The sequence below is a fragment of the Pipistrellus hanaki genome (assembly GCF_964339955.1).
Source record: "Pipistrellus hanaki genome assembly, chromosome: 10".
Lineage (NCBI taxonomy): Eukaryota > Metazoa > Chordata > Mammalia > Chiroptera > Vespertilionidae > Pipistrellus > Pipistrellus hanaki.
In genome coordinates, this window is record NC_140512.1 from 22,158,702 (window position 1) to 22,178,760 (window position 20,059).

The following is a 20,059-nucleotide window of genomic DNA, read 5'->3' on the forward strand; positions in this document are numbered from 1 at the left end:
AATATATTAAAAAATAAAGAAAAGAGAGAGAGAGAGAGAGAGAGAGAGAGAGAGAGAGAGCGAGCTTGTTTTAATCCTGGTTCTGCCTTTTGTAAACTGTGAAATCTTTAGCAAGCTGCTTAAACTCCCTGGGCCTCAGTTTTCTTATATGTAAAATAAATTTAATATTTATCCTTACATTATTGTTTTAAGGAGTAAATGAGTTAAAAAAAAAAAAAAGTAAAGAGTCTAAATTACTTATTGTCCCAGAGGGCAAACAGAAATATAATTGAGAATCTAAAGTGATGTCTTGGCAACTTATAATTTAAGAAGGACTGATTTTAAAGACCATAAAAAATTTCTTTCTGAACAGCAAAAGAAACCATCAACAAAACAAGAAAGCCCACTGCATGGGAGAACATTTTGCCAATGCTATCTCTGATAAGAGTTTGACCTCCAAAATTTATTGGAAACTCATACAGTTTAACAAAAGGAAGATAATCCAATGAAAAAAAAATGGGCAAAGGACCTAAATAGACCCTTTTGAAAAGAGGACATACAGAATGCCAAGAGACATATGAAAACATGCTCAAAGTCATTAATCATCTGAGAGATGCAAATCAAAATGACAATGTAGTACCATCTCACACCTGTCAGAATGGCTATCATCAACAAATCTACAAATGAGAAATGCTGGTGAAGATGTGGAGAAAATGGAACCCTTGTCACTGCTGGTGGGAATGCAGACTGGTGCAGCCACTGTGGAGAACAGTATGGAGTTTCCTCAAAAAACTAAAAATGAAACTCCCATTTGACCCAGTGATCCCACTTCTAAGAATATATCCCAAGAAACTAGAAATACTAATCAGAAAGGATATATGCACCCCCATGGTCATAGCAGCACAATTTCCAATAGCTAAGATTTGGAAACAGCCTAAGTTTCCAGAGGAGTGGATTAAAAACTGTGGTACATCTACATAATGGAATATTACACTACTATAAAAAGAAGGAATTTTTACAATTCGCAACAGTGTGGATGGACCTGGACAGCATTATGCTAAGCGAAATAAATCAGAGAAAGAAAACTATCACATGATTTCACTCATTTGTGGAATATAATGAACAACATAAACTGATTAACAAAAATAGATCCAGAGACAAAGAAACACTGAACAGACAGTTCAACCTCAGAGGGAAAGCAGAAGAGGTGGGTGGGGGTGGGGGTGGGGTAAGGGATAAACCAAAGGATTTGTATACATGCATATTGGCATAACTACAGTTTTTAAGCCACTTATCTGCTTATGGGCACTTAGGCTGTTTCCAAATCTTAGCTATGGTGAATTGTGTCTGTATGAACATAGGGGTGCATATATTCTTTCTGATTGGTGTTTCTAGTTTCTTGGGATATATTCCTAGAATAGGGATCATTGGGTCAAATGGGAGTTCCATTTTTAGTTTTTTGAGGAAACTCCATACTGTTCTCCTCAGTGGCTGTACCAGTCTGCATTCCTACCAGCAGTGAAGAGGGTTCCTTTATCTCTGCATCATTGCCAGTACTTCTCATTTGTTGATATGTTGATGATAGCCATTCTGACTATCATCAATGAGATGGCACCTCATTGTCATTTTGATTTGCATCTCTCAGATGATTAGTGACTACATCAAAATAAAAAGTTTCTGTATAGCAAAAGAAACCATCAAAGGAACAACTAAAAAGACTACCGCATGGGAGAACATATTTGCCAATGTTATCACCAATAAGGGTTTAATCTCCAACATTTGCAGGGAACTCATACAACTCAACAAAAAGAAGGATAAACAACACAATTTTAAAAAAAAAAGGACACTGGACCTAAATAAATACTTTTTGAAAGAGGACATAAGAAAGACCAAGAGACATATGAAAACATACCAAAGTCCAGGCTATTTTAAACAATTGGTTTCTCAGGGGAATCAATTTAAACCATCTATCTTATATGTAAAGGAAAATATTTTTTTCTTATTCTGAGTGTCAAGGCTACTTATAAAAGTAGCTAAGGTACACTATCCTAAGAACTTCAAATATATGTATATGCATTATCTCATTGTCAAAATAATCTAAACTTAATCTAAGGATGATTAAAGGGTATAGTTGCACACCATGATTAGAGATAACAATTCCCTCCCTCCCCCAAAAGTGAAGATAAAAATAGATGCTGGATCAAAATTATTTATCAATTGTTATATATAATAAATATGGCAAAAATTAATTTACTAATTTATTCCAGTAGTTGTTAAGTATAATTCTAAAATCCATTATTCTAGATACTAATAGCATAGAGTAAAAAGGCATGTGATTAAATGAACTTAAAAGATGTTTTCAAAGAACTCACAAAGTTAGGAAATTTTTTTATAATGTATGAAGAAACTATTTCAGTCTTTTGCTAAATATAGCTCTTGTTAATATCAGAGACATAAAGAGTTAGGAGTGTATTTTTCATTTTATACATATATAGAAAACTATACCTGCTGTTGGAAATCAATGTTCATAATGATTAAATTAAATATCTTGGATTTTTAAGATTGTTCTTTCAATGAAGGAGAAATATTTTTATGAAAGCCTTTTACTTTTAGATAATGGAGCTGTGGATTCACTTACAAGTAGTACAAATCCATACATATTTATGGATAAATATGATACTTTGATGAGTTAAATATTGTATAACCTATTAAAGGGTCATCAATATACCAAGCTAGAAGGTGAATTTGAAATTATATAAATAGAGTGTATTGGGATATAGAATAAGAAGGGTTTCCTTTCAGTTTAGGGAAGGAAGGATGGATTAAAACATAACAACTAGCCGGTTCTTAAAGAATGGATGGGAATTAAATAGGAGTATATTTTATACTGCTCTCTCTATGGGAAAGAGAGCAGTATACAATATAATTTATCACAGAGATACCAATGATTATCTGCTTTTACTTTATCCTAGTGATGAATTTATACCTGAAAGATGGAAACACATTCAAGGAGTATCTAATGTAAATCGGGGAAAAAATTTATAAAGGATACCTTGAATAGCTGTATCTATTTTAAAAGTTCCACTCATACATTTTCTTCTTTTACAGATAGAAAAGGCAATCCTAGATATTGCATACTGACCACATTAACTCCAACATTATGTGAGATGCCAGGGCAAACCATGAAAATGTGAATGTGTAATCATTGGCAATGGCTTATAATATAGTGTAGTGGATAGCAATCAGTGTTGCTTTGTCAATAAGAATATTGTGACAGCCCAATTTAAGTTCCTTCAATGATAATGCAGCATGTCGATGACACAGAAACAAGAGATGCAATCTGTAGGGCTTCAGCCAAGCTTTACATTGTCCCATGACATAATCACCAACATAGTTTTGGCCATAAGAATGAAAAGTGGTGTTATAATTTGTCAGGGATCCGTATGTATACCATGGCTATTCATTGTCCAGAATCAATGGAAATAAGCAATTAATGTTTCTTAGCCTTGTCAGTAATGACATTTTTGACCGAATAATTCTATGTTAAGGATGGTGGTGGCTATTTTGTGCACTGGAAGATGTTTAGTGTAACTCTGGCCTCTGCAGACTAGATGTCATGAGCATATCCTCCTCCACTCAGGTAAATCAAATGTAACTAAGTGTTTTCCAAAATCTCAGGGCGGTGGGAATAATCGTTGTACTGTTGATACTTGGTCCTGTTGATTAATGAGTTTGCCAACCACTTGTCTAGGCTATAGTTACAAGCTGAGCAAATGAACAAAGATAGGAATGAATTAGATATTTCTGTCTTGTTATAAATTCTTATGATCCTATAATTAATCCCTTTATTAAATATGATAATTCTTATATACTGGATTAACATGAACTAAGACTCAAAAGATATTCAACCAGGTTCATAAAATTACAGTTTTATTAGAGAACAGAAAGAAAAAATACTGATGCCTACAGTTATGAAAATTAGTCCTTTCAGTATAGAAAATTAATCTTTATAGTCTAGCCTCATAAAAATCTTGGGAAATGTTCCACAGATGCAAAAACTAAAGAAAAATCAGAAGGTAAGAAATTGCCAGCCTCGTTAAAAAAACAGTGTAAATGATAGTTCTTTGTTAAAGGTTGTCAGTTACTTTAATTTCAAAGAAGAATCAATGGTGGAATTAAAAAGAGTATACAAACTTAAGAAGACAGGACAATTATTAAGTTTAAGAAATTAAACACTAGAGTCACTAAAGGAGTTCAGATGCATAGCTAAGATCAATTAAAAAAAATCCTTGCCATCTTAAATCTAGTTTAAGAAAAAAGAATTAGAACAGTAACTATAAAACAAAACAAAAAAACAAAACAAACAAAACTCAAAAACATTTGATATCTCAGTGAAATTTTTTTAAAAAAAATTGAGTAGAAAAAATTGTTCTTAGGATTTGTCCCACCCTATTTGGATTTTTATACAGAACTTCCATTTACTTTATAGATGACAGTAAGTCTTTGTCTTGATAAGGAGAAGAATAGTCATAGGTTGTATCCTGCTCTCTGACTTGATTTGCTCTGTTGTGTATCTGGCCATTCATTCTTGTTAGGATGTAAATATCATCTATAAAGAACTATGTGTTTTAGGTATTAGGAAGGTAGGACAATGTCTAGGATTTTTCTCCTTCAATCAAGATAGCTCTTAGAAAGATATGAACATAGGCTAGCATATTTCTTTGATTTTTGGAAGTTAGGGTGAAGGATAATGATAAAGCTTAAGGAAACATAAAGCTGCAGACTGGGAAATATGCCTTTACATATCCCATCTCATATGGAAGCAGATTTCTAATATAAAAGGTCAATGTAAACATTAATTCACCTTCGAGGGGTCTCTCCCACACCAATATCAACAGTTTCCAATATTAGACAAATGAGCAGTTGAATGTAAACATATTCTGCTTTCTATTCTGTGCATTGCATCATTAATAATCATTAATAGCATGTTTCCAAAATAAACACATTGTTTAACACCATCTCACCCTCACCCCATATAAAGTTAAAACACACAAAATGTTTAGTGTAATAATTTCTATCACGTTAAGAAAAATACTTTAAAACTGGTAAAACATTTAAAATCCATTAGAAATTGCAACAGGCACACTGCCTGGCACATACAGAATAAAGCCATCAGACTTCTTTAACTAGAGTACTGTGGAATGATGTAATAACTATTTTGTGTGAACCAAACTGTAAATAAGCAGCATTATCAGTACTATGAGAATATCACTGAGTTGCTAACAAATTATAGACACTTTTACCAATCAGCAATCTTGGTAAAAGATTAAGATTACTCTCTATCTATTGCCATGGGAGAGAATTTACCACTTGTAAATGTAATTGAAATATTTTTAAAAAATTAGTTTTTCTTTAATTGTTATAATATTCTAATAACAAGAAAAAAGTGAGAAACTCAACTACAGGACCTTATTATTAGGAGACTCAAAACAAAGCAGCAAAAGATATTTAAAAGCTATTTCCCAAAGTCTAGTAGTATAGTCACATTTTTTCTCCAAATAGTATTGTGAAAATGGCATTCAATATTGCAGCAGACATCTTCAAGCTTTTCCTTAATGTGCCTCATGTCCCAGTTTGTTTTGTTGTCTTGCTGAAAGTCATTGCTCTTGGGCTGAGCAGCCAAGCAGAAAACTAGTTTCTACCTCACTAGATAGAAGCATTAGAGATGTCAGTCCGTGCAACCCTTATTGCCTTCTATTTTCTGGAGTGTCCCATAGATTAATTTATTTTCCTTCCTAAAAAATGCCTAAAGTACTTTACAGAGCCTTCTTATACGTTTTTTAAGATGAGCATTTTTGTATGTATGCATGCAAGCGCGTGTGCGTGTGCGTGTGTGTGTGTGTAGCATATGTATTTCTCTTTCCTCCTTCCATCCTGCCTGCTCTCCGTCTCTTCCATCTTTTTATTTCTCCTAACATTAAATCAGATAGCTATATTCCACTAAATGAAACAAACTATAGCTGTTCATATACTTTGATAAGCTCAGTATAATAGCCATAATATGTATGGCTTTTGTTTTCAGAAAGGCAAATGCTGTATTCAACAATCCGACACAGGTCTAGAGTTCAAGAGAAATATTCATATTTCATAAAAAATCTCCTCAGAAGAGTGTTCAGAAGTAATGGTCACTAGAGACTAACATAAAAAAGATAAATAGAGAACCAGGCATTACATCATCTCCATAGATGTGTTAGTTATTCAAAACCTGCCAGTCTTTTGATGGCAAGGTATCAATTTATTACAGAAAGGTGAAATCATTTGATAGCTATGCTTATAGGTGAAACATGCTGGATTGCAAATGTTTTCTTGGAGAGGAAAGCAAACATCCCCAGGCTTGTTTTCCTTTCTATTTTTGTTTTTTTTAAATAAGTGTTGGAGTAATTTGTTACATAGCAGTTAATCACTAATATGCTCACTGACTTTCGATAGTATTGTACACCTGAATATATGACTATTATCTCTGATACTTTGGTGTCATGCTCTTTAGATAGACAATCCGTCTACTCTGACAGGAACTTCCTGGAAAGCCTGTGTTATAGGGATAGACTTTTACTGTTTGTTTCATCTTATTTTTCTGTGTTATTTTCTGTAGTGAAGCCTTACTCATGAGCTAGAAGTGATACACTGTGGAGTTAGCAGGACCCTGGGTGGGTTACTCTCTCAGCCTTCTTTCTTGGCTGACAGTTTCTACCAGTAAGAGGGACCAGTCATTGAGGAGTTCCTAAGAAATGGGGATAATTTTTCATTTTCTAGAATGTTGCAATTTTTGTGAACATTATTCTGGGTATCTCACACTGGCTTACAGAAAGAATAAGAATTTGAGAAAGCAGCTTGCTCTAGGCAAAATAGCATGCGTTTTTGGTCTTCCTATCTCCTGAACAGTTCCAGCCTTTATAGGCTTGCCTTATATATATGGCTAAATCAACCTGTGAAGGCTTTACTGGTACTTAAGAGAGACACAGATTATTTTCATTTTTTTTAAAGTATTCCTAATATATAAGCAATGAAGAAATGTTCCCAAATAATATTACCAAGCATGATATATTTAAAATATTGACATTGAGATTATGTTTTTCAACATGCACAAACAAAAATACAAAATGATTTGTACTTGAAAATGACATCAGAAGTCTAAATTATGAGGCTCTTTATAAAAATACTGCCAAGGTCAAATGATCCTTTGGTATTTTTGTGATTCTTTATACGTGAGTGACTTGTGTTTTCTCGTAAAAGCTGAAAATTAGATCTGTCTTAGGAATACACAGATTTTAATAGGTTGTTGGGGGGGGGGTCTTTATTACTCAGATAATTAAATCTCTAATTATGAAGAAATGCCATGCATTGGAATTAATATCAGGGGCATTAGGTCCCGTACCCTTCTAAAATCACTTCGCATGTTCAACTCACTGATCAAGAGCATAACATTTTTTTAGAAGTTAGCTTACTACTCCAAGTTGTCTTTGCATATGTAGTAATAATAAATATGACTTTTACAACTGCTCTCATTAATCAGTTCCTACTAGGAAAGAGGGACCAGTCTTTGAGGTGTTCCCAAGAAATGGAGATCACTCATAGGTTGTTTTAATAATAGGCAAAATTATTCAACGTTCTTGCAAAAAAATGGCCAGATTTTTATGGTGAGCATCCAAAGACATTGAGAATTCCCCTAACCCTTATATGTAGTTAATTACACTTTTTTAATTGGGGCTATTTTTCTTAAAAGCCTACAAAAGAAGATATATAATAAATGGTATATATTATTAAAGATAATTAACTAATTGTTATTATAATATCCATTTCTTGAAGATGTCAGCAATAATTCCTGAATAGAAATGAAGTACTTTGCTTTAAGACTTAGACAAGATTGAACATACACAGTTAGGGGCTACAATGTAAGGTCTGACATTTTGGTAAATCTATTAACATGCCCATCTCTCAAATCTATGTTCCAACTACAGAAGCTGAAACTGGAATGAAAACTTGTTAAGTAAGTATTACAGAAGAAATTGATTACACAGCAAAACAAGACATACTAATACTTATAGGTGAATGGAATGTAAAAGTATAAAATAAAGCAGAATCAAATGTCATTGAAAATTTTGGACTAGGGGTCCGAAATGAAGCAGAAGATCAGCTTGTGGGTTTCTATGAAGCCAGACTTGCCCATCACAAGAACTTGCTTCAAGCAACTGAGCAGATGACTGTATACATGAACTTCACCAGATGGCCAATACCAAAATCAAACAGACTATGTAATTAGAAGCAGGAGATGGAAAAACTGTATTCTCTCTGCCAAAATAAGACCAGAAGCAGACTGTGGTACTGACTATAAACTGTTACTATACAACATTAGAGCACTAAAAGAATCACAGTGTCAAAAATAAAATGTAAATAACATTCCTAATGGACTTAAAGTCCACATAAAAACATATTTGCACAGTTACACTCACTTGACCAAGAACCAGATGAACTGTGGACTGAAACTAGAAATACTATTAGGGAAGAATGCAAAAAGACAATGCCAGAAGTAATAAGAAAATAAAAATTGAGAGGGATGACAGAATAAATATTGTAAATTGTTAAAGATGGATGGAAGGCAAAAGTAAAAGGTGACAAAAGTAGGGTTGGAATCCTGAACACAGTTTTTCAACAACTATCATTAGAGAAGAAGAGAACTATTACAATAGTCAAAATGGAAGGAGATAAAAAAGAACAACAACAAATCAAGAAATCTCTACCATAAGATTCAAGAAATAAATGGGACGTTCAAATCTAAACTTGAAGCTCTGAACTCCCATAAGGAAGCACGTTATCTGACATGGAGAAAACAAAGGGAAGGTGAAACCAGTACAAAGAAAATCTATATAGAAAAGACAAAATCTATAGAGAAGAAGATTCCTTTGAGGAAGAATTACAATTCTAGGAAGTTAAGTGAAAGCTGCCATGAAAGCATTCTGAAGAAATAAATCACCAGGGTTATATGAGATACCTATAAAATTATTTCAAACCAAAGAGACTGAGTCTGTCAAAATCTTAACAGGTATATGTCAACAAATATGGAAAATAAAGTAATGGCTTACGGACTAGGAAGATTCAATATAAATCCCAATGAGGGAGGGAGGGAGGGAGGGAGGGAAAGAGGAAGGGGGAGAGAGAGAGAGAGAGATGAGAGAGAGAGAGAGAGAGAGAGAGAGAGAGAGAGAGAGAGAGAGAGAGAGAGAGAGAGATGCCAATGAGTGCAATAACTGTAGGCCCATTGCTTTCATTTCCCATCCAAACGTGATGCTCAAAGTGATGTCCATTACCTTCACTGGACAGGAGATGCTGGATGTTCAAGTTGGATTTAGAAAAAGAAGATGCACCCGAGACGTTACCAAAAACGCTTGCACTAAATTTTGGCGAAGAATTGCAGAAGATGGTTTTATAGAATGTGTAAAGCCTTTCACTGTGTAGACCACGAGAAGTCATGGGTTGCTCTGAAAGAAATGAGTGTGCCTCAGCACTTGTAGTCCTGTAGTGTAATCTGTATTGTGGACAGGAAGCCACTGTCAGAACAGAATGTGGAAAGATAGAATGATTTCCTATAGCAAAGGTGTCAGCAAGACTACATTTTATTCTCTATTTGTTTAATCTGTATGCAGAATTTGTCATAAAAAAAAAACTGGTGTACTCTCAGAGAAAGAAGTGAAAATTGATGGAAGAAATATATTTATCTTAGTGATATGCAGATAATATATTTTCATTTGAAAGATGTACTGCTATGTAAGAATATAGATGTTTGTTGCTTCATTCAACGTAACTTTTTCTTTATTACCTGATTTTATTTTTCTAGAAGAAAAGAAAATGCTTGAAGGTAACAATGACCTCCTTTTCTCTTTCTTTTAGTCTCCTAATGCCGTTATCATTATTAAGTTTAAAATAACTCTTTTTGTAGTTATGACTTCAAAAATATATCGAGGCAGCAAAACATATTTTGCCTATGTGCTCTTAGCTAGGCAGAAAGAAGGCTTGATGACCCATAAGCATAAATAGAAACAAAAAAAGCAATTTAAAAGCATTGACAGCCTGAAGACTATGAAAACATAATAACCTAAGAATTGAAATAACAGATCATCTCCCTGGAAAATGAACACAGATACCGGCTATTTTCTCAATTAACTTTTACGGGTGCTGCTGGACTGGGATACCGAATGCTATGAACAACTATCTAATGCAGGTTCCTCCTTCAAGGTCAAAAAATGGTTTATAGTTCTAATAGCCTTACCGAGAAATAATAACTATCTCCCTTTATCGGAAAATGTGTTAAATGGTTCATGCAGACAATCTGAGGTAGAATAATAAAGTTAATAAAATTTTCCAAGAATTAACATTAAAACTTATCCTAAAACATAAATGTAAAGCAAAAGTATAAAGTATCTCCCCCCCCCTTTTTTTTTCAGCAAGTCATTTCTTATGCTCCAGCAGGTTGAATTTTGTAGTACTGCCTGCCTGTGAATTATTCCATTTTTAGACCAAATTATTGATCCATAAGAGATTGTAGTGACTCCAGTGCTTCTAGATTATCTCATTGGCAATCTCATCGGAACAAGTTTAACTTTAGCATTTTGAGAAATGATTTAATAACTACTTATCAAAAGCTATGGGAAATATAATGACCATTTCAATAATGGTGCAAAGTCTTTACTAAATTGCACTAAGATAATAAATAGGTACTTTACATTCAGACTCTCAAAATGCCTAATCACAAAAGTCAGAGTCTCTGTTTTTTGTTCGTTTTCTCTCTCATTGATTATCCTATGGATTAGAACACAAACTGTAACGTGACATTAAAATAATTCAGAGTTGCTGGACCGATTTGGCTCAGTGGATAGAGTGTCGGCCTGCGGACTGAAAGGTCCGGGATTCGATTCCGGGCAAGGGCATGTACCTTGGTTGTGGGCATTTCCCCAGTAGGGGGTGTGCAAGAGGCAGTTGATCGATGATTCTCTCTCATCAATGTTTCTAACTCTCTATCCCTCTCTCTTCATCTCTGTGAAAAATCAATGAAATATATTTAAAAAAATAATAATAATTCAGAGTTGCTTTTATTACATATGTTTGCAGTGAATGAAATATTTCATCTTCATAAACCCAAATCATGTAAAATAGATCCCCCAAATTAAATTTTCTGATAAAATGCTCTACCAGGGCCCTTATTCAATATAAACTGCCAAACCATTTGCTTTTTTAGAAGACAATACTATTAACAATGGAATAGGTAGCAATTAAACTAAGTGGCAATAAATATTTTATTCAGTCTTCTAAAAGATAAAGCTCATGGGTTAATATAAACACGATGATAAATATATATAATCTTTATATTTAAGAGGTTAACTTCTTTTTCAATTATCAATTCTATACATTCAATTACATGAGAATAGAGGCATACTTGGATGGATGATGAGAAATTTCCAACTGGATAGTTAGTGAAACCTAAGCTTAATGACTATTCTGCATTTGAGTTTCAGCATCAGCTCCTGCCATAAAGGGAAGAACTGGTTGAAATTACCAACAAAAATGCTTTTTAAAAATTACAATAATATTGCTGTTTTGTTAGAAACATTTTTCATTTGAATACCCATGACACACTGAAGAAATGCATATTTACTGATGTTAAAAAAAATTAATGTTGTGATGTCATCTTTCATGAAGTATTATAAAACTATCAATAATTAGCATTAATTATTACTTTAAGTATAGATTTCATTTAGAGTCAAAGAAGTAGTAAGTGACTAAGCTATACAAGTAGCTCCTATGTCTGGAAAAAAATCTGTAATTTAGGGCTGTTTTACCAGAAAAAAAATAACAATGAGGACTTGCCTTGTCTCTATCATGCTAAAATATACTACCTAATAGAAAATCAAAATTTGGTCCAACCTAATAATAATAATTTATTCATGTCGATAAAATAATTTATCAGAGAGCCCGAACAATTTTGTATATATATATTTCATACACTTATTTTAAACATTCACTTGCGGAGAGAGAAAGAGTGGAACTGATGAGTATGATCAATCACCTTTAGCTTCAAATCTTTGAGTTTTACTGATATTTTATTCTCTCAGGAGCATGATATATTGTTCTTCACAAAATTGTGTTTCTATTAGCCGTCTCATAAAATTTTTCAACCCCAAAATACTAATATAGCAGTTCTATAATCTAGTTTAATAATTTCTTATATAGCTTTCAACCATTGAGGTTAATTTTTCAATGGTTTTAACTGATTCTTGAGGTCAAAATAAAAATTCTTTTTGTTGTGTGTAGCTTCAGGCTACACGATCTGTTTATTTAGTCAGTTCATTTAAGAATTAGTTTAACTCACACTTGTTCTATTGCTGACCTAATTCAAACTCTGCACATAGTTCAAGATACAGAACATCACTATAAAGAAAATGCAAATGTTTCTGGGGATAAAAAGAATATTGACTTATACTTCAGGTTCCTCATTGTTAAAATACGGAATAAAAATAAACATAAAGACTACAAAAATAAGTGGTTTGAATCTCAACCAAGCAACCCGCATATAAAAATATTTTATTAGGCATATGATGCTATAAAAGCAGTATTTTATGTACATGTTTATTATATGTATGTATGTATATATCCCTATTATAAATATATATTTTGATGGTGAAAGCTATGATAGGAAAATGTCTAGCAACTATTAGACTATGCCACTGTGTACCTTATACTTTAAGCTTTCCCAAAATTTTAGACCATAATCATTGTAGTTGAGTGCTACATGTTTCAGTAAAAGGTAAGGCAGCAGGTTAGAGAATATTAAATTATATAAATAGTCTTTCTGACATACGTAAATGCCACCATTATAAAACAGGTGTTTTCAGCAAAATCAGTTTCAACAGAATGATTTCTTACATTGATTTTCAAAGACAGTAATGAAAAACAACACTTAATAAATATTTTTCTTCAAATCACAGTTGGCCATCATAGTAATTATTCTTAAACTGTACATTCTGACAGAAATAAAATTGACAGAAATAAAACTTCTCAATTTAGATTATGGAAATTACTCTTAGAAATAGATATTAAATGGTTCCAAAAATATTAAAAATAGCTATCAAAACAGCAATCAATGAAGCAAAACTTCTTCTAAAAATCACCTTATGAATTCTATCTGCTTAGCAATAGAATTCTGGTTTAAACCAGAATGTTTTTTTTTTAAAAAAGGAGTTTGCCTATTATTTAAAAAGCACTAAATTTGTACATTAAGTCTAAGGGTAGGACAAATCAGCTTAACACTTAATAGCCTATGTATTTTTAAGACCTTGTAGAGGTGATAACATTTGAAAGGTAGCTCAATTTAGTATTAAAAAAGTGGTGTGTGTCATAGACAAAATATGTGCTATTATGAAATATATCCTTTTTAAAATAGAGAAATCACCTTAAATTACATATATTTCTTTAAGATAGAGAAATCTTGGAATGAATTAGATCCCTTCAAGCTTCAAATTATCTAAATTCACACTGCTATTTCTCCCAATGGGTAACATCACTTTCTCTGATTTTGTAAAGAATGTGCTATATTATTAACCTTTCTTCGAGTCACTGGTCTTCTGAGGTTAATGATATAATCAGTTTCATTGTGTAGAAGAAAGAGAAAGGGCATAAGAAACACATTTTGGACTCTAGTTTATAAAAATTCCATAGATGTGATGCTAGAGATAATCCACAGATACATTAATACTGGATTGAAATAAATTTGAGAAAATGTAGCATCACTCATTCGGCAAATGGAAGAAAAACACAGAGCGGAAAGCAAAGGGAAACAATTTTAACAGAACTACACAAAAAGTGCAGTAGGCTGATAAATAGGACTTGGTTTGCTTTGCTTTTATTTTTTGTTATGTGTGGGGGTGAGAAGCAGTTTGATGGGTAAAGAGATCCATTCACTCGCTAATTCATCACATTAATTTATTGTTATGGAGAGCCTAGGTATGAATCAAGCATCTTTCTAGGCACAGGGGATATAGCCGAGAACATAAAAAAATAAAAACCCTCACCCATAAATCCTGGTGGGCAAAGAAAGACAATAAATAAATTTGTAAAGGAACAAATATTTTTTGATGATGATAAGTGAAAATAGAGACAAATCAAGAATTATATAAGGACAGAGTATTAAAAAGGTTGGTGGTTTTCAATTGGAGAGTTAAGGAAAGCCTCGTGATGCAAAAGAGTAAATTAAAAATGGTTACAGAGAATAGGAATCTGAAATTTCTGGAGAAGCAGCATTATATACACCACCGAACAGGAAAGGCACAAGGTTAGTAGGAGATTTGAGAATTATTTCTACCAACTCACACAGTAAAGCTCTTCAACAATAGTTGACAAATTTCTATCGAGGGCATACAAATATAACCCCCTTGCCAATCCGAGGAAAGGGAAGCAAATTTACTGGGTACAATTGCCAGACTTAGAAGATGGAGGGTTATAAATGCCACTTCATTTAATCATTATAGATAGGTATTTGATTACTCTACACCAGTTTCCACCCCTTTTTAACTCTTTGGCTTTCACAAAACATTTTATTTTAAAAAGATTTCTACTGACAAAAGTCTACATACTACCTTTCAATTGAAACCACACTGCTTCCTGTGATTTTTCTAAATCATAATCGAAACACATTACTATCAAGTCATAGCTAAGTAGCAAGCTTTACTATGGGAAAGAATAAATTCCGACTTTGGTTTAGCTGTACCTGTTGGGAATTTTCCCAGGGAGCAAACTACATGATTTAAGCAAAAAGGTGGTAATTCTTTCCATCTTTACTCAGAGTTAAAATTTTGTATATGTAAAAGGAGTAGGTTACAAGACCTGTTTGGTTACATAAATATTGTAAAAAAAATAAAATTTGGCTATGGGGCTGTGACTTTAATAACAGGCTGAAGGGATCTAGAAAAGGGATAACACTCACCTCTCTCAGACATTGAGGAATATTACATAATTTAATAAAATGATTTGAGATAACACTCCACTCTAGTGATGTCCATTGGGTCAAATACTTTATAATTTTATGTTAATTATTGCTAATTTTAATCAATCAAATGTATATGATATCTTAGGGTTAGCCAGAGCTCAAATGCCAGTGAAACACCAACTAGACAATATATGCTCCTCCTGCCTTGGAACTTCTGTGTCAAAGATGAGACCAAAGCCTATTATGATAAAACCATATTAGGGTTAAAGTTTCTTATGCCACAGAGTTGAATGGGAATGGGTTACAATTTAAACCTCTGATGACCCAGGTTGCTCCATTTACACAAATGTTTTGAAACCCAAGGAAGGGGGATTTTACCCACAGTGAGAAAATAATAGAGCTTTCCAAAAAAGCTTGTGAACTCATCACTAAGAAAAAAAAAAGTGTAGGCAAAGAGGAGAAAAAACAAACCTTGAAAAACAGTCAACATTTGCTTGTGAACAAAGAAAAAAATGCAACATAGTGCTTTCATGTGTGTTATGGCTTGAATTGTGTTTCCCTCCCACCCCAAACAATATATGTTGTAGTCTTAGTCCCTAATATCTCAGGATGTGAAACTATTTAGAAACAGGGAATTTGCAAAGGTAATCAGGTTAAACCAGGGTCATTTGTGTGGGACTGCTGTCCTTATGAAGAGGGGAAAGTTAACACAGAGAGGGAATACAATGTGAAGAAATCCAAGGAGACCATCACCTACAAGACAAGGAATGCTAGAAGCTAGCAGAAGCTAGGAAAGAACCCTGTAACAGCTCCCAGAATCAATCAACCCATCTTGATTTTGGACATTTAGACTCTAAAACTGTGACAAACTTCTGTTTGTTCAAGTCACCAGCCCATGCTACTCTGTTATGAGAGCCTTGGCACTCTAATACATTACATAGGCAAGAAGAACAAAATTATCTCAGCGGTAGGAGATTAGGCATGACCACTGGCTCTCTGGTTCATCCTTTATTTTTAGTTTTCCAAAGTGACTGGAAAAGAGCAATGAATGAATGAGCTAATGAGTTAATGCAAACAAGAATAAATGTTAAAGTGAATAAACCGAATTCAGAGGGATTTAAACTGGAATTTTAGAAAGAGCAGAGGAAGTGACAAGATAAAAAGAGACACCAAGCATGGTATTGAATTAGTAAAAAAAAAAAAAAAAAATTAAAAATTAAAAATGTTCAGTAAGTATCAGAAGAGACAAATAAAGAATAAGACTGTAAACTACAGAGTCTAATATTCTAATTCTGGCCAGGTTTTCACTTAAGGGACCATGATAAAGTAAATAGACTATTCTGGGCTTAGTTCCTCACTGATAAGATGTCTGGACTGTCTTAGTAGTTAAATTTAGTTCAACTGGTGTTCAGTATTTCAGATATCTCCATAAAAATAAAGTGACATTTTAAGCAAAGGAGATAAAAGTTTAGATTATCAATAAGACCAGTGCACTAAGGGCGACTTTTAAATTGAATTATCATATTTATCAATAACCTTCTAAAGAATTATATATTAGAGTATATATTAGATTTTAAGTAGAATATATCTGCTTTTATTGATGATTATTAATATTTCTTATTATTAGCAATTGAGATATTCACAAATGCATCCCAACTATCAATATGTTATTTTCCCTTTGACACATACCTATATATTTCTAAATAATTAGTAATTATTAATATATATTATTAAAAATATATATACTTCTTTTTGCTTTTATAAGAATCAGGACTAAGTCTTCCCTGAGATTATATTAAAACTAGAGGCCTGATGCACAAAATTTGTGCACTTGGCGGGGGGTTCCCTCAGCTCAGCCTGTGCCCTCTCACAGTCCCAGGCCTAAGCTGGCAGTCAGACATCCTTAGCGCTGCCACAGAGGTAGGAGAGGCTCTCACTACCGCCGCTGCGCTAGCCAGCCATGAGCCCAGCTTCTGGCTAAGTGGCACTCCCCCTATGGGAGCACACTGACCACCAGGGCACAGCTCCTGTGTTGAGCATCTGCCCCCCGCTGGTGGTCAGTGTACATCATAGTGATCAGTCATTCCACCATTTGGTCAATTTGCATATTAGCCTTTTATTATATAGGAGGGTTGCAGAAACAAAGTATGGATGAACTATGAACATTATATTACACTTTCATCAGCCTGACTAGAGAAATGTTCTCTTTTAAGCAGTAAATGTCCGAGTCATCATTTTGGACACTTGTATCAACACTCTTTTCAGTTTTCCTTCTCCTACTTGCTTAACTCCAATCTGCGGAGTCTTCATCATCAGTTTGCACACCACTGTCTACTATATTTTTAAAACAGTGGGGATCCTCTGCCATATTTCACCCTATCTCATCGTACTGTCCATGGACTTTAGCTCCAGAACATCTCTCTTTGGGTTGCTTTTATGAAAACATTCTGGCCTGAGGAGGAAGAAACAAACTATTGGATACTTTCCAAAGACCCTCCCACTAAAAATTCCAATATCCATGGGTCTAAATTTATGGCCATGCTTTGTCTTATCCATTTATGCCCTATGTTTAAACCATCACTGAATGTGAACATCAATTATATATTCACTGAAATCAGTCTACGATGAATGCTTGGGAGATTTCAGGATGAGAACAAAACTTTCAGTCTCATTGTCATAAAATAATGAACTTCTCACCTTGCCTCACAAAATAGTAAATTCTCTTTTTGTGGGAATGTATTCATTTCTATTTCCCCCCTCCCCCCCCTCAAATCACTAATGAAATGATACTCACTGAAATTTTGTATTAGGTTCCCAAAGTACCAAGAGCTTTATGGCTTCCTAAAGTCTGCAAACACATGGTTAGCATCAACTCATCCATTGTCTTCTAACTGAAAAGAATCACTCTTACCGTGTAGCCCTCGGTATACTGAAAAGGAGCCCTGGAACTTTCGTCTGCTGTTGGACTCAGAGGCTTGGGGTCAGACATGGACCGCTGCATCATCTTGGCTGTCTTAGGACTCGCTGGGGGAACTTTAGCCATGTCTGGATGCAGTACTTTCTGTGGACTTATGTCATCGGGGAGGGGTTTTTCATAAGGTACAAAGGCTGATTCTAAGGCTTTGCCTGGTGAAAGTGGTGAGATGGGTGAATAAAGGACTTTTGGAGATTTGGGTGGGGAAGGAGCCAGCTGTTGTGTGGAATCTGGCCGAAGGTGAGATGAGTAACCAATCTCTAAAGGTGTTGGGCGTTTCTTGTCTTTGGGTGGAGATGTGGCACTCAAGTATTGAGGACTCTGTGTTTCTGAATCTGCTTCTGTTTGACATCCTAAACTGCCCCCTTTGTAAGTCTTTTCGGGTGCTGAAATGTGTTTAATTATTTCTACCTTGGCATCCGCGTGCGCCCGTATCGAAGGTGTCCTTATGGTTCCAACTGGTTCAGTTTGCACAGATATCTCTGCCACTGTCTGGACTCCTATGCTGGAGACTTTGGAAACGGGTTTGGTCTTCTCAGCCTCCGTAGTGCTGTCGCCATACTTTGCTACACGAGTTTTTCTCCTTGATCTAGCAGGCATGTCCCATTCATCCTGATCTTCATCATCCGTTTGGACACTTGTATCAACACTCCTTTTAGTTTTCCTTCTCCTGCTCGTGTAACCCCGGTCTGCTGCATCTTCATCATCGGTTTGCACGCCACTGTCTACTATTTTTTTAAAGCAGCGGGGGTCCTCTGCCATAGTGTCCCCCGCCTCGTCATACTGTCCACGGACTTTAGCTCCAGAGCTTCTCTTTTTGGGCTGTTTCTCGTCTTTTACAACAACGTCTGTTAAAGGTATTTCTGAAACTGTACTCAGGATGCCGGGTGGGGCAATGTACTGAGTAACGCCATCGGACTGAACTGTGTACCATCCTTGGCTTTGTGGTATTTCAATCGCCACAACGGTGGAGGCCGTGGTGGTTATATCCTCAGCCGCCCAAAACTGACCACCTTCTGGGGCAGCATACTGCCCTTCCAGCATCGCCTGCTCTGACGTGGTTTGTGGAGAAGCGGTTCCAGAGGGATCATAGTTGTATTGGTAGATCTGGCGGATCTTCTGCTCCTCCAGCTGCTGGTGAAGCTTTTGCTGCAGCTGTTGGATCTGCTCCAGCTGTAACTGCTGCTGAGCTAATGTCTCCTGCCTCATCATGAACTGGGCTTGACGCTCCTCTTCCTGCTGATAGAGAAGGTGGTGCTTCATAGACTGAAGCTCCTCTAGCTTTTTTTGAACCATCATCTTTTCCTGTTCTCGGTACCTTTGGATTTCCTGACGCTCCCACTCCAACTCCTCAGCAAAACGCTGCTGCTTGATTTTCTCCAGCTCCAGGAGCTCACGCTCTAAGTCCAGCTGCTGCTGCTGTTTATCTTCTTCAGGGACCAGTGAAAGAGCACTTTCATCTCCCGCCACTTCGGAAAACACTTCAGATGCTGTGGTCAACGTGGGAACTGAGTCTACTGTCTCAGTGGTGAGAGTTTCCATAGTAATAGTTTGTAGACCGGCGTTGATATCAATACCAGTTACTACAATGTCTGTTTCAGATGCCCCTGTTGTTAGAAAATAGGATCTAGGCATCGGCTGGCTCTGGTGCAGGGTGGAGAATGAAGTCACTGCATCAGTTGTGTGCGCACCAGCCAGATCCCTCACGGTGGTGCTGAAAATGGAGCCAGGTTGTGTGGTGATAGCAAATGTGGAGGGAACTGGAGTTGCCTCTGAAGAATAGACAACATCATTAGTTGACCTCAAAACACTCCCCACACCATACTGGGATCCTGGAGGTGGCGTCATTCTGGCTGTGGAATACTGTGGGGTACTAATCCCAATTCCTGAAATGACTTGTCGTGTTTCTGGATATGCACCTGCAGTCTTGCTTGAATAATCCATTACCTCACCTGAAATACAGGGTAGAATTATAGTCCAGTTCCAAAAATGAATGATGCTTTGGGAATTTGAAAGAGCTCTCAAAATCTTGATGAACATAATGAATGGAACCACATGCAAATTCACTGGTA

General features: G+C 35.2%; 1 protein-coding gene across 6 annotated transcripts in view; it reads right to left on the bottom strand.

Moving 5' to 3' along the window:
* The window catches only part of PCLO (piccolo presynaptic cytomatrix protein), a 254,587-nt gene that overhangs the window by 108,001 nt on the left and 126,527 nt on the right, over nucleotides 1-20,059 (bottom strand). For 5 of the 6 annotated variants that reach the window (XM_084897064.1, XM_084897066.1, XM_084897065.1 and 2 more), the window contains exon 6: nucleotides 17,925-19,939. In XM_084897064.1, the coding sequence (XP_084753190.1) occupies nucleotides 17,925-19,939 (2,015 nt within the window). The remainder of the gene's footprint in view (nucleotides 1-17,924; nucleotides 19,940-20,059) is intronic. The other variant, XM_084897067.1, reaches the window with a different exon arrangement.